General features: G+C 41.6%; 1 protein-coding gene and 1 long non-coding RNA gene across 2 annotated transcripts; one reads left to right on the top strand and one right to left on the bottom strand.

The window, feature by feature from the left end:
* The first annotated feature begins 1743 nt into the window (after window positions 1–1743).
* Window positions 1744–10757, top strand: ppm1la (protein phosphatase, Mg2+/Mn2+ dependent, 1La). Its single transcript, XM_058068750.1, has 4 exons — window positions 1744–2514; window positions 6897–7071; window positions 8391–8552; window positions 8676–10757. Exons 1-4 carry the CDS (start codon window positions 2116–2118, stop codon window positions 9026–9028), a joined length of 1089 nt encoding a protein of 362 aa, XP_057924733.1. The 5' UTR covers window positions 1744–2115; the 3' UTR covers window positions 9029–10757.
* On the bottom strand, window positions 6687–15408 carry LOC131126333 (uncharacterized). The gene is made up of 4 exons (XR_009129147.1): window positions 15175–15408; window positions 8020–8088; window positions 6861–7083; window positions 6687–6778 (listed from the first exon to the last, which is right to left on the bottom strand). It is a non-coding gene; the product is annotated as an uncharacterized LOC131126333 (long non-coding RNA).
* Between the last annotated feature and the right edge of the window lie 318 nt (window positions 15409–15726).

Here is a 15726-nt window from a genome sequence, read left to right as displayed (position 1 = left end):
TTAAGGGGCCAGCATTAAAGGGCCAGTCTTAAAGGGCCAGCCTTAAAGGGCCATCCGTAAAGGGCCATCCTTAAAGGGCCAGCCTTAAAGGGCCAGCCTTAAAGGGCCATGTGCTGCCTTGAAGGCAATTTTCCGAATAAATAAGTTAATGGGTTTGAATCAGCAATGCTAGGGGTGTGTATTTTGCTAGAAGTGATTAAAAGCTGTTTAGATGAGTAATTCAAGGTTTATACAAATTTGTATTAAAAAATGTTATTGCTGGGGCCCACTTCCGGTTTTCGGAGATGCACTTCCGGTTCACTTCCGGATGTCGCCGGGGAGGGCCAGCCGCCTTTAAGGGCCAGCCTTTAAGGGCCAGCCTTAAAGGGCCAGCCTTAAAGGGCCAGCCTTAAAGGGCCATCCTTAAAGCGCCAGCCTTAAAGCGCCAGCCTTAAAGGGCCAGCCTTAAAGGGCCAGCCTTAAAGGGCCAGCCTTAAAGGGCCAAAAACTGTATGAATTTGGAGGCTCTGCTGTATTAAGCGTTTCTATGTTGTCTATTACCTTGCACAAGTCAGTCCTATTGGATATAGGTGGTCTTTGGTCATCCGAGCCCATGTCCTCCATTCAAGTAGCTCTGGAAAAAGAGACAACGTGTTGTTGTGGGAAGCTTTATATTTGGATATAATGCTTTACAATATTAAGTGGGTTAAGTGACATCAAGACATTCGGTGGTCCTTCAAACCTATACTAAAATATAATTCCAAAGCATTTCCAAATTTCATCAGTATGAATATGCTAGCAATAAAAACAAAATCCATCCATGGCACCCAGAATGTAGTCATTTTTGTTAGGTCACATGATAGCCTTTCCCGGGACCTACAGTATATCACATGACTCGGCTACTCAATTACGTCAACCCAAGTATGGGGTCAATGCATTATAAGTATTTCCCACAATGCGTGTCTTGGCACTTATTGTATGAAATTGACATTTTAAGATATCAAATTGCTATCTTCGCTCTCTTTTCAAGGAGAGCTCATCCACACTTTCGCTTTAACATCCCATTCTCGCGATATCTGGTGTCATTGTATTGATAACGCTTACTGGTGTTCACTCGTGTTGTAAAATGCAAAGCAAAGCAAGATATCTTCCAACCAAATACGAAGGACATTCTTGGTATAATAACGCGGTGCAAAGCTTGAGGGATGCGGAGGGGAAATCGGTGGGAGACGTTGTATGATTACACCGGAAGTGAAGGTTACTTCGTACGGAACGTCTAGTTTCATGTAATGACTCATCTCGTCTTGTGACGTATATTTGACGCGATGTGTTACAGCAACATTATAGAAGTTTATGGTAAAATTTAGCCGTATAACACCATATCCGTTCTGTCTTTTCAAAATAAAAGCGGTTGTATATACACCTGCACCGGTTTATAATACATCCGCATTATTTAGCCCTCTGGCTCTTGTTAGACAACATATAAACACGGGGTTTTCTGTTGAAATGGCAAATTGATACAAAGTGGGCAGGGAAACTGTGAGTAGATGAAAAGAGTAAGTCGTGGACTTGTGTGACCCACCCACCCCTTCGGAGTGGGTCCCACTCACCGACATCCGTCCGGTTCCTGTAATGGACCCATGCTCTGCTGCATCTTTATATATTGTAGCGTCGTTGCCGACGCTATGGAAATTACACGACTGCGAAGCTTTTTATTGCACAACAATAATACTGGCTACTGTCGGCCGTAACCACGCCGTTGCAACCACCGCCAGCAACACAACAGTACTTCCTCCACCAGACACGCCCCCACCCCCTGGTGCATTCACAGTCACCCGGAACAGTCGGACACCCAAGAGCACAACGTCAACATGAAAACGTCAGGGTCGCTACAATATGCTCTGGATCAGAGGTGGGATGCAGTCGGGATCTCGAAATTTTCCATTGCGTAACAGAGCTTAGGAGATCGTGAGATTTTTTGAAAAATGACGCCGAATTCGTCGCCGATTCAAAGCGCGACATTCGGCGTCGGTGTGAACGTAGCATCATCAATGTTCCGTCAGCGTGTAGCGCGTCTGTTCATGGAGTGAATCGTGCAAAGGGGAGCTGAGACGGAGCGCAGCTTGGCGGCGTGTGATGATAGGAGACACGATGACACTCTTGTCACTTTTGGGTCGGATCATGCGTTATTTTCTCCTCAGGCCGGAGACGTTGTTCTTGCTATGCATCAGCCTGGCCCTGTGGAGTTATTTCTTCCACACGGACGAGGTGAAGACCATCGTCAAGTCGAGCCGGGATGCCGTCAAGATGGTGAAGGGCAAAGTGGCGGAGATGATGCAGAACGACCGCCTGGGAGGCCTCAGTGTGCTGGACGCAGAGTTCTCCAAAACATGGGAGTTCAAGAACAACAACGTGGCCGTGTATTCTATACAAGGGAGGCGAGACCACATGGAGGACCGCTACGAGGTGCTCACCGACATCACCAACAAGAGCCACCCGTCCATATTTGGCATATTTGACGGTCACGGTGGAGAGGTAAGCTGCGTGGCCTGTTACACCTCACTACACCTCACTGCGTCATTGGGTCCCGTCTAGACACAACACATGACAGTCAGCATCACTGGATGCAGTGCTAGTGCACACTTATACATTAGTATGTGTTATGTTATCATTAACGGTTTATAGGCCTCACCGGCTCTCACTTTTTATTACCCCTTTGTCGAACGGAGCGATTCCCATCCTAACCACTGCATTGTTTCTTTGTGTGCACCCCCCCTCCCTTGTGCTGGATTCCCCACAAAGAAGAAGTGTGTGTGTGTAGGCTTTCCTTCTTCCATATACTGTCGTCAAGGGTCAGTCGATTTTCATGGCCGTGTCACTTTTGTCCCCTAGGAAGTCCAAACATCTCTAAAAATATTGTTCATTACTTTCCGGAGCACCATTTCAAAACAGTCTGTTTAAGGATCCTGGTCAGGAAATATTGGTAAGGGAAAAATTCAGTTGCAGGGTCAAACTGTGACCATCATAAAAGCTGTAGGCTTTGAACATGCATACATGTTACATCACATACAATTCATAGTTCTACATCAGTGATTTTCAACCACTGTGCCGCAACACACTAGTGTACCTTGAGAAACCGTCAGGTGTGCGGTGAGGAATTATCCAATATCACTTTTTATAATTAACATTTATTAATCATTTATTAATCATCATTATGTCAATAGCCATTATGTCAATAGTATACATGGACCCAAATATTCCAATTGCATTTGGTTTATTTGCTCAAACGGAAAGAATTGAACAGGGATGGAATATTCCTTTAACCAATCCGATTGAGGTATCTTGTACCCGCTCAAACGGAAAGTTGTCAGACTGCGTTCTTCTTCATGGTATTTTTCTTCTTCTGTTGTTTATTGGCGGTTGGCAAGCAGCTTTCGTGCGCATTACCGCCATTTGTGGAACAGAATCTAAACCCTTCTATACTTTATTCAAAAGTGCAGTTTTATTAAAAAAGAAAATATATGTCTATATAAAACATGTCCTGAGTTTAATTATAAAATATTAGCAAGATTGAATTTGATCTTTTCCTGTTTAAATTGATCCCGGGTGCGTTCTTTCAGCGCATGCTCAGATATGACGTAACACGCAGATCCAGACGTTCTTCACTTTTAAAAATGGAGGCCAGCAATCGGCACTGGACTAAGCAAAGTTTGTTTTTGATTCAAACTAAATTTCAAGACTGGACAGACGAAAAACTGGCAATACGGAGTTATTCCAACAAGTGAAAGAAAAACTTGGGGAAGCCGGTATCACGTGATGTTGATGTTTACGTTTTACTGGGCATGCCCTATTGACTATTCTGGTTGATTTTCACGACGCATGTAGACAAGAGGTTGGAATATTCCTTTCCATGGATACCATTGTTTCCCGAAAGGTCATTGGGAAAGAGAAAAAGTGGTGATGTAAAAACGTGGCTACTGTGGAGTGTCTGTGGTGTAAAGACTGGCAGAGCAATGTAATATTGGTCCGTGTGGCAACACCTACCTTGTTCCTCCCATAGACTTATTGATGCACGTGTGAGGTCGTGGTGACATTTTGGAACATTCATGGTTAGTGGTGTGCCACAAGATTTCTCCAATGTAAAAAACGTGTCGTGGCTCAAAAAAGGTTGAAAAACACTGTTCTACATGTCCAAAAGCAAAGCTTAATCGACTGCAGGCTTTGTTTTTAAGTAATACTTCAATCTTTTGCTCACCGTTTTGATAATGCGAAATGGAGGCATAGGGTTTAAGGAAGAGGCAGCCGACTTCATGCATCACACTTTACCTGTCAAGGGTAATAATAAGATGTTTGCTGTGTGGTACAGTGGTACCTTGGTTAACATGTTTTTCAATGAACACTTTTTGCCTTGGCTTGCATTCGCCCGCTTATTTAGCCTCCAAAATCCCGTTGTTTGTTTACACCGCCATCTTGGATCACGTGGCCAAGACGAAATCTTGCAATACTTGCACGTGATTGTGTAATGCAGTGTAGGTCATTTAGGTTGTTAATATCAGAGTTGTAGCAAGATACACAACGTAATAAACGCATGGACCGCACAACAGAGAAAGGCTATGGACCATTCCGGAGACAAGGGCGCAAGACCTCCAAATTTTCCGTCTCGAGGGTGACACTCATTTTGCCTGTCTCATTTCACTCATTTCTGGTTCTAACAACAAAACCTAAGCATTTAAACTTAAGGTTATATGTTCACGGCATCCACAGTCAAACATCGCACACGTCACCACCCCGGTGGCTTTCATTGACGGCTTATTGGGGTTTTTTTCCCCCCCAACAAAAGTAGGTAAAAGTAATGTTAAACGTTCAGTTGTCCATCATTTGTAATTATTTTTGCATCATTTTTCACATGCTGTAAAACTGTAATTATTGTCGATAGAATATTTTTTGTCATAACATTTTAATTATTTGGAACGGATTAAGTGGATTTACGTTATTTCCTATAGGAAAATTTGCTTTGGTTAGAGTCTGTTTTGGTTTGAGTTAGACCTTCTGGAACGGATTAATGATGTTAACCAAGGCACCGCTGTATTAAAAAAAAACAAAAACAACAATAAATTGTGTATGCTTCGTTAACTCCGAGGTCTCGAACTTACAGCGGTACATGTGCCTGGAAGGCAAGGCAATTCGCAAGATTTGCTTTAGTAATTGGCTGTTGTGTGACTTTAAAAGCACTTTCTGTCTGGGGGGGTGACAGACCTTTATAGGATTTGTTTGCATAAAAACACAATACAATGATGCGGATTTCCTTGTAACTGTTGTACAGTATGTTACAGTCTATTTCTAAAATGGTTCAGCAGACTCCAGCAAATGCCATTGGCCTCATGCAATGAAGAAACAATTTCAAGTTAAGGAACTAATTTCCTTAGGAATTTGTGTGCATGAAAAATAAAATGAAATCCTTTTTCTGAATGCGGTTGATCCTGCTGTACAGCCATTGCAGAACTTGAAACCATCTCCCTCCAAATAGTGCATCAGTCTTTCATTTCCTGTCAGCTCTAAATCTCCTATAACATGGTCTCCTTAGCTTGTTTTTAATGATGTTGCAAGATACACACACACACACACACACACACGCACACAAACACGTGTTTACTCAAGTAGACCGCACCATCTATTCCTGTCCTATACAGACAAATATTTAACAACCCAAATAACATTTCTGTTTTTCCCTTGTCATTTGCTTTCCTTCCTGTGTTTAACTACATGTCAATTACTGTATATCATTTTGTGTTGCTGAAAGTGTGTTTTTAAGATTTAATACGAATATTTATGGCTCAGAGCGGACATCAGCTGCATTTTGATTCATTTCCAACTTTCCTTCCAGCAGCCTGCACCAAATGATAAGGTATCAAATATCATTAAAGTAAATCGGTCCGCATGCATAATTACCATTTAATAATCAAAAGCAACAGAAAGGGAGGACTTCCTTGTGGGATTATTAACATATTGCATCAAGGTTGCATTGAAATTAGATCAATTAAATGAATAAATTAGATAGTGTTGTGAAAGTGTTTACTTATTTTTTTGAGTGTTTGTCACACTTAAATGTGAACAAACAAATTAAATATTAGTCAATGACAACACAACTGAACACAAAATGCAGTTGGCCATAACTTTCAATGAGTCTCTTACAACGCTGTGGAGGAATTCTGGCCCACTCATCTTTGCAGAATTGTTGTAATTCAGCCACATTGGAGGGTTTTCCAGCATGAAGCGCCTTTTAAGGTCATGCCACGGCATCTCAATAGGATTCAGGTCAGGACTTTGACTAGGCTACTAGGTAGAAATCAGGTCTACAGTGCAATCTGTTTGGCAAATGTTCTGTTTTAAAAGCTTAAAAGGAACTGATATAATTTAGTAGTAATTTAACAGCAATTTTCTAAAATTTTCATTTATATTTGAGAGACCTACCTGATTTGCAATTAACTCAAGAAGTTTGTATTATTTTGAGGGTATTGTTCAGTGTTTCTCAACAAAATAAGATTAGAACATTAATGGTGTATACGGTCGTTTTTTTTTTTTATTGTTTTCGGCCAGAATTGGCATCTCAAAGATCAGTGATCATTAATCCAATGAGGTTCATTTGGTTTATCATAACAAACAGTTCTTGAAGAAGACTGCAAATGAGCAGTCAAAACTAGCTGTGTGGAAAAACTAGCCAACACTGTTCTGAAAAACTGTAGAATCGGTGATCATCCATCATCATCGGCGCCTACGGTACCTTATGCTGATATTAAGCCTATGAAGAGCAAAAAAATGTCCAAAAAAAGTTTTTTTTGCCTTTTTTGGACCAAGACTAAGTCTGATTATGTGTGACTTACCAGCTGTTCACCCTTTCCTGTGTCTCACCACCCCAGGCAGCAGCAGACTACGTGAAGGCCCACCTCCCTGAGGCCCTGAAGCAGCACCTGCAGGCATTTGAGCGGGAGAAGAAGGAGAACCCTCTTTCCTATGCCAGCATCTTAGAGCAGCATATCCTGAATGTGGACCGAGAGATGCTGGACAAGCTGTCTGCCAACCATGATGAAGCAGGTCAGTAGGCGTCTGAGAAGGAACAGGGAAAGTGCATGTAAACAGTAAATAAAATGAAAATTCATTCATTCATTTTCTACCGCTTTTTCCTCACGAGGGTTGCGGGGGTTGATGGAGCCTATCCCAGCAGTCTTCAGGCGAGAGGCAGGGTAGCCAGCCAATCACAGGGCACATATAGACAAACAACCATTCACACTCACATTCATACCTATGGACAATTTGGAGTAGCCAATTAACCTAGCATGTTTTTGGAATGTGGGAGGAAACCGGAGTACCCGGAGAAAACCCACACATGCATCGGGAGAACATGCAAACTCCACACAGAGATGGCCGAGGGTGGAATTGAACCCTGGTCTCCTAGCTGGAGGTCTGCGCACTAACCACTCGACCGCCGTGCAGTCGGGAAAGTGCATGTAAACGGTAAATAAAATGAAAATTAATTCATTCATTTTCTACCGCTTTTTCCTCACGAGGGTCGCGGGGGTGCTGGAACCTATCCCAGCAGTCTTCGGGCGAGAGGCGGGGTACACCCTGGACTGGTCGCCAGCCAATCACAGGGCACATATAGACAAACAACCATTCACACTCACATTCATACCTATGGACAATTTGGAGTGACCAATTAACCTAGCATGTTTTTGGAATGTGGGAGGAAACCGGAGTACCCGGAGAAAACCCACGCATGCACGGGGAGAACCTGCAAACTCCACACAGAGATGGCCGAGGGTGGAATTGAACCCTGAGGTCTGCGCGCTAACCACTAGACCGCCATGCGGCCCTAAATAAAATCAGGCTACACAAAATAAGCAGGTCCTCCAGGACCAATGTTGCTATGGTGACAATTTACAGCAATTGAATGAAAGCCCACGACTTCACGCGCATTTTCACCAATCAAATCCGTCCCTGAGGAGTGGTCAAACCAATCACATATGTCCCTGCATTGCTCACCGTTGTCCTCGCTTTCTTCTTTATATTGACAGAAGTGTTGACTTGTGTTGGTCATCGTCTCTCCTTTACCTGCAAACATCATGTTCATCAGTTAACAAAAGCGGGGGTAAACTACATGCAATGTGATGGGACATAAGTGAGGGTTTATGGTCGACAAGCACTTTAAGCATAAAACATCCACATTTGCAACTGGTGCACAACAGAGCAGGAAATAAATGCTGATTTTAAAAGTTAATAGTGACATCTGATATCGAATATCTAATGTCTGATTCCAAGAGCATTGACCAACAGCTGCAGGTCGGCATATATCTCTCATGAAACATTAATTTTTCCTCTTTTATCCGATTTCTTTCTACTAATATCTTCCCTAGGAACCACATGTCTGGTGGCCCTGCTGTCCGACAGAGAACTCACAGTGGCCAACGTGGGTGACTCTCGTGGTGTGCTGTGTGACAAAGATGGAAATGCCATTGCGCTATCACACGACCACAAACCCTATCAACTCAAAGAGCGCAAGAGGATCAAAAGAGCAGGTAGATAAGAAGAAGAAAAAAAGATTAGGATTGTCACTGTGATGAATATGAGACATTTCAAGTACTTTGCTGCCACCTACTGATCTGTTCTTGAAATCGCATCTTTTCCATGTCCTCCCGTAGGCGGCTTCATTAGTTTTAACGGATCTTGGAGAGTTCAGGGAATTCTGGCCATGTCCCGCTCTCTCGGGGACTATCCACTGAAGAACCTCAACGTGGTCATCCCCGATCCAGATATTATGACCTTTGATCTGGATAAACTGCAGCCGGAGTTTATGATCTTGGCGTCAGACGGCTTGTGGGACGCTTTCAGTAACGAGGAGGCAGTGCGGTTTGTCCGTGAGCGCCTGGACGAGCCTCACTTTGGTGCCAAGAGCATCGTCCTTCAGTCGTTCTACCGAGGTTGCCCCGACAACATCACTGTCATGGTGGTCAAGTTTAAAAGTGGGATGGGAGGGAACAAGGCTGGGGACTAGGTCAAGTCCATGGGACATACAATAGAACAGGAGGACAGAGATAGGACAAAGCATGAATACTGTACCAGCTGGACAAATACCTGATTATGTTTGGCTCTTATATTTCAGACACAAAAAAAAATACACAACCAGCACATACTAGACTGGCCTCACAGGCGCTTCTTCACAAGAAACAATTAGTGCCTAATCACACTTTACTTTGCGGCTGCAGGGCGTGAAAGAAAATGTCTGGGGAAACACCAACAAACATTTTTCATATTTCCCAAAATCGTGACCTCCACTCCAGTCCACCTGCCATAATCTTCAGGTGCTGACTACACTTGAACAATCCGCCACACCTCAAATTAATGTCTCTTTTCCACAACACGGCATTTGTAAAGCTGAGGTTTACAGAGGCTGTAATACAATATGTATTATAATACACAATATACAGTCTATATACGGTAATGTCATGCATTAATACAAATAAAGGCCTCTCCCCAAATAGACACTTCTCACTATCTGCAGTTAAGTAAATAAATCCACCTGTGGCCACTATGAGTATGGAATAATTTGTCATTCCTTCCAAAATATGATCAGTACAACTTCATGATAAAAAATAATTTTCTTACATATCAGCAGTTTTAACCTGCAATTCCTCAGTAAAAGAGGTTTTAATGTATAGAATCAGATCGGATTCAGTACTCTGACCTTTATTTCATGCTCGTGCACGTCAATGGAGCTCATGAACAAAATACACTCTGGCAGCACATTAAGCAGCAGCTATGAGTTACATTGCACTGCAGTGCAGCTGCAGCGCTACAGTGCAACAGTAATATGAGAAGCTCCTCGGGCAATAGGGCTGGGGGTGTCAGCTAAAATTACGGTAAACCATGACTCATCACTGAAAAAGTGTTTTCACTGGAATTTCGTAGGAAAACCTAAAGTTTTTAGGACACAGTATTCCGTGCAGTTTTTCATTTAAAATTCTCTTGAAAACTGGCTCCTTTATGAAAAAGTCCAAAGCATTGTCCCCCTTCCCCCCCGAACTTGACCTTTATATGCCTTACTGGGGTTTCTTGTGTTGAGCAGATTGCCAAGTCTGTTTACTGAATAGTCATTTTTGTTGTTGTTTTTACAATAAAATACATACTCACTTTATTTTGAGAGAGATTTCATCATTCATCACGATGGCCTCACATTCAGTATGAAAAAAATCTTTACATGAAATACCACAATTGCTCGTAATGATTTGGAGTGCATGACAAAGGTGTGGGTGCGTGGGTCTTCTCCGGGTACTCCTTTTCCTCCCACATTCCAAAAACATGCTAAGTTAATTGGCGACTCCAAATTGTCCAAAGGTATGAGTGTGAGTGTGAATGGTTGTTTGTCTATATGTGCCCTGTGATTGGCTGGCCACCAGTCCAGGGTGTACCCCGCCTCTCACCCGGGATAGGCTCCAGCATATCCCCGCAATCCTAATAAGGATACACAGTATTGAAAATGGATGACTGGAATACTAAAATAGTTGTTAATTGGGTAATTGATTAATCTTTGATTCATTGTTGCTACATATCTATTTACTAAATCTGGAAAAAGCCGGGAATAGTATGGAATTTTCAAATGTCAAATCCATGTAAACCCTGTATATCGGTTTAAATAAAGTGAAAATCACTGAATTTGCACATTTCATGATCAATTACAGGGCAAAAACTTAGGATGAGCTGCCATAATACACCATAACCTTCTATAACATGTTTACACATGTTAATAGGTATATCCTTAATGTAAGTGTGACATCATTATTCCTGCAGGTAAATGTAATAAGGTGCTTGCCGTATTCACTTCAACCTGAAGGGGTGTGTATTTGCATGAGCTGGAAGTGCTTGTCACTGCCTTCCTTCCATAGAGAAGACAAGCCAATTTGTTTGTACAGCAGCACAAGCTAGAGAAAAAACGCATTTATTAAAAACAGAAATATACAAACTTTTTCAGTGCTTTGGTTCCGATTTTCTACAAGAAAAGCTCTGATAAAACATTCCACTGTTCTCAAATATCTTAAATTTTATTTTTCTGCACAAAAGATGAAAAATAAATAAATCAAGAATGAAGAAAATCAATCAGTAATAAATAAATATAATAATAATAATATAATAATAAAACGGCAAATAATAAAAACTTAAGAAACCACATATAGTTGATGGGTAGACAAATTATTTTTTTTATTATTAGAGCCCTGTAGACGTGACAAAACACGACTATAGTCACATTTATACTCTTTTTATTTACAACATATTGCGCAACTGCAGGGTCTTGAGACACATGCTAACTCGCAAACTAGAGAGCTAGCGACCTAAACGGTAGCCTTCAAGTTATTTCCTTTAAACTTAAATAGCCAAAAACTTACCACTTCCACACGGATAGGGAGGATAACTATTAACAGTTATTTAACCTTTAACATGAACATTAATCAAACGTAATATTTTTTTCTGGGTACATGATACCATACAGCATCCATATCAAACTTGCGCGGGCCGCACTAACATTAAACTTTCATATCAAGGCGGGGGCCTCAAACTAGTGTCCTGCGGGCCACATTTGGCCTGCGGGACACGTGTTTGAGACCCCTGATTTACAGTAATTCATTTTACAATACATGCACAGCTCTATCTCCAGATGATTTTATACAGTAGAATTACGGAACAGCTTCCAGAAGGGTGAATCAAGTCAATCCAAGATTAGAAACAACTGTGACGATGATCAGTGTGATGACTGTGCCGCCCTAACCGTAAACAACGTCAACAAGGCACACAAGCTGGAAACCCAACACCTCAGCCTTGCACGGCCCTGCACGTCCAAGTGATGGCCTGCGCCAGGTGGACGAACTCAGAATAGTCCGGACGTGACCAAAACAGATCCCGCTTTGTACCTTCAAGTGTCTGGTGACCATTAAACCAACAGCGTCACACTACTGCTTGCCGGGAACACTTCAGGGTATTTTGTATACGGATTTGACACCTTATAAGTGAGTGAAAGCAACCAGGGTAGCATTTTAAAAAGGACGTAGCCATACTTGACAGGACTAATACAGCTTTGTGGCAAGTTTGGATTCATCAAATATGGGTCAGCAAGGTTCCAAATCTCCAGCAGAAGCTCGGGTGATTTTCCAGCGCTTAGGCACGGTGGATTTGTGTGCTTCTCAAGGCCAGGTCGTGTGCATCCAGCGGGCCATCAGCCGAAAGTCGACACAGCAGCCTGCACTGGAGAGATCAACGGGCTGCACGCCACGGAGCCACAGCCGCCGAAACACCACAGAGGGACTGGTGTATGTAATGGACAACCCAACCGGTGGCGTATGGGTGAAGCCGAAAGAGAAATGGACCAGAACTTGATGCACATTTTGCAACAGCAACTGAATCAAGCGAAGAGGAACACAAAATGTGATCTTGTTGATCTGCGTCGACAAGAGCGCCAAGCGGTGCCCTTTGACGTGTAGTACAGATCCATGAAGATTGTCTGGGCCGCTCTGGAGGACAGTGGATGAATGACATTTATTGATTTACTTATGAGACATTCATGTGCTCATTGTTCACTAAGGAGAACATGAAGCCAGAGTGGAAGTGCAGAGGATTTGGAAAACACTCCTTTGTTTACGTGACCATGAAACTGTTTTGGGAGAAGTCCATACTCTTGACTGTTTACAATGAAGACAGCATAATGTTCAGGTAAACACGGCAGGGTTTATTGGGTTATTTTGGTTGGCACAGATTCATTTATTTACTTAACTGTGTTGTATGAGGTGATGGCATTGGGATTAAAGCCATACAGAAGTCGCCAAAAGGTCAAAGGTGCCTGATCAGAAACTGTATTTAAGAAAACTCGAATATGCTTCGATTGAAGACAGTCAAAGTTATTCAACAAAAATTGCATTGATTTACTTTAAAGTTGAAAGAAGCTGTTAAATGTTCTTAATTGTGGCATTTAATAGTGTGGAAGCTGTACTGACAATGATTTCCTGGTTAAGTGTCTCACGTTGAGCGAGGACACGCCTAAATGTTGTTTAACTTGATTGTGCATTGTCTTGATTGCTATTCTGACACTCTTCACAAGTAAAATAACTTTTCAACTTCTCTAAGTGTTTTTTTAGTGTTATGTCATGTGTGTTTTGACATGTTGGAGTATACTATTTATATATTTTTACAGAAAGAATGACTGATGAGTTCTCTACTTTTGTATTCCTTGCATACCACTGTCATGGCGGGGCTGAGATGATTTATGATTGTCGGCCTGCGAGCCACAGTGTGGTTTTATTTACATGAAACACTGCAGTGATGCACCTTATTTTTGTTAAATGCTAATACTAAAACAGTTTTGTCTGAAAGTCATATGATAAAATGTGGTTACTCGTGCCAAGAGAGCATGATGGTCCAGCCCAAAACTGTTACAGATGAAAAAAAAACCCAGCGGAAATGGAAAAACGGCTGTAATTTTACATAAATATACAATCAAAATGTGAAGAAAAAAAAGTTGTATCCCAAAGAGAGAAAAAAGTAAACTAATTAACTGGAAATGTTGCAATTTTAGTAGCATCAAGTAAAAATATTAAAGGCATAATACTGTTTTATTAAGTGGCATGAGAAAAAATAGTTGTGATGTTTGCACTATTAGGTTGGGGGGAAAAGTTATTGTAGCGGAGAGGCTTCTCGGGTTGTGAGATCGTCTCCCAGGATGCACTGCTTTGGAGCGGTCAAGGGTATAGAGCAGGGGTCTCAAACTCAATTTACCTGGGGGCCAGTGGAGCTAGGGTCTGGGCAAGGCTGGGCCGCATCAGCCCCCCCCCAAAAAAAAACCATTTATTAAAAACAGAAAAATATACAAACTTTTTCAGTGCTTTGGTTCCGATTTTCTACAATAAAAGCTCTGATAAAACATTCCACTGTTCTCATTCATTCATTCATTCATTCATTTTCTACTGCTTTTCCTCACGAGGGTCGCGGGGGGTGCTGGAGCCTATCCCAGCTGTCTTTGGGCGTTAGGCGGGGTACACCCTGGACTGGTCGCCAGCCAATCACAGGGCACATATAGACAAACAACCATTCACACTCACATTCATACCTATGGACAATTTGGAGTCGCCAATTAACCTAGCATGTTTTTGGAATGTGGGAGGAAACCGGAGTACCCGGAGAAAACCCACGCATGCACGGGGAGAACATGCAAACTCCACACAGAGATGCCCGAGGGTGGGATTGAACCCTGGTCTCCTAGCTGTGAGGTCTGCGCGCTAACCCCTAGACCACCGTGCCGCCCTCCACTGTCTCAAATATCTTAATTTTTTTTTTCTGAACAAAATAAGATGAAAAAGAAATAAACAAATCAAGAATAAAGAAAATCAATCAATCAGTAATAAATATAATAATAATAATAAAAAAACGGCAAATAATAAAAACTTAAGAAACCACATATAGTTGGTGGGTAGACAAATTATTTTTTTCAGATTAAAATGAACAAAGCATTATTAGAGCCCTGTAGACATGACAAAACACGACTATAGTCACATTTATACTCTTTTTATTTACAACATATTGCGCAACTGCAGGGACTTGAGACACATGCTAACTCGCAAACTAGAGAGCTAGCGACCTAAAAGGTAGCCTTCAAGTTATTTCCTTTAAAGTTAAATAGCCAAAAACTTACCACTTCCACACAGATAGGGAGGATAACTATTAACAGTTATTTAACCTTTAACATGAACATTAATCAAACGTAATAATTTTTTTCATATCAAGGCCATATCAAGGGCTCAAACACGCGGCCCGCGGGCCAAATGTGGCCCGCAGGACACTAGTTTGAAGGTTGTTCTCTTTTGGTGATTTTATTTAGGTTATGATGTGGTACTGATGAGGCATACATACAAAGACAAATACACAATAAATGATAAGTAACGTAATGTAACTCATATTACACAATGAGCTAATAATGATGAGCTAAAGGCACGCTACACACAGAAATTCAACAAAGAAACCAAGTAAACATGAATAACCGTTAGTCATAGTTAGCTTAAATACTGATATACTGATATAAGCACCGACGAACAAGGGAGCCTAACTTTGTGAAAAGGGTGCCCAAACTACTCCACAGCTCCCACAATAAAGCCAAAAACTCACCTTTATGCATTCACGCACAGCATCAACCTGGTGATATGATGTATCAGGCGCAATAAGGCTCAGAGATCTATGAATTGTTCAACCGAAAAAAATGTCCCCCATTGTGGTGCGTTTAATGACCGCCGAACACCGTAGGACAAACGACACTCTAAGCCGAACATACAATGCAATGTAAATTATAGGCTTTCGAACAGTCACATTGTTTATGAAATTAATATTAATGCGTTTTCTGTATACTAAGTAACAGAATGAAAACTTGAATACTGCCTGAGAAGTAACACTGCACTCTAAGCTTAAGATACAATGTAATGTAAATTATGGGCTTTCTAACTGTTATATTATGGAAATAAAGTCCAAATATCACAAAAAGAAAATACATTACTTCAGTAGAAAGTTGAAATATTTGGAAAATAAACAAAAGACAAGCTGAAGTGGCAAGACTGAAGGTCATATTAATAATATGCTTTTTGACCTATGTAACAAAGGTGAGATGCAGTTTAGTCTTGAGATAATATATATCAAGGTGGGCCTATATACATCCCTTCACTATAT

Source organism: Doryrhamphus excisus, chromosome 3 (genome assembly GCF_030265055.1).
Source record: "Doryrhamphus excisus isolate RoL2022-K1 chromosome 3, RoL_Dexc_1.0, whole genome shotgun sequence".
Lineage (NCBI taxonomy): Eukaryota > Metazoa > Chordata > Actinopteri > Syngnathiformes > Syngnathidae > Doryrhamphus > Doryrhamphus excisus.
The sequence above is the reverse complement of the archived record's forward strand: the minus strand, read 5'-3'. Positions and strand labels throughout refer to the sequence as shown.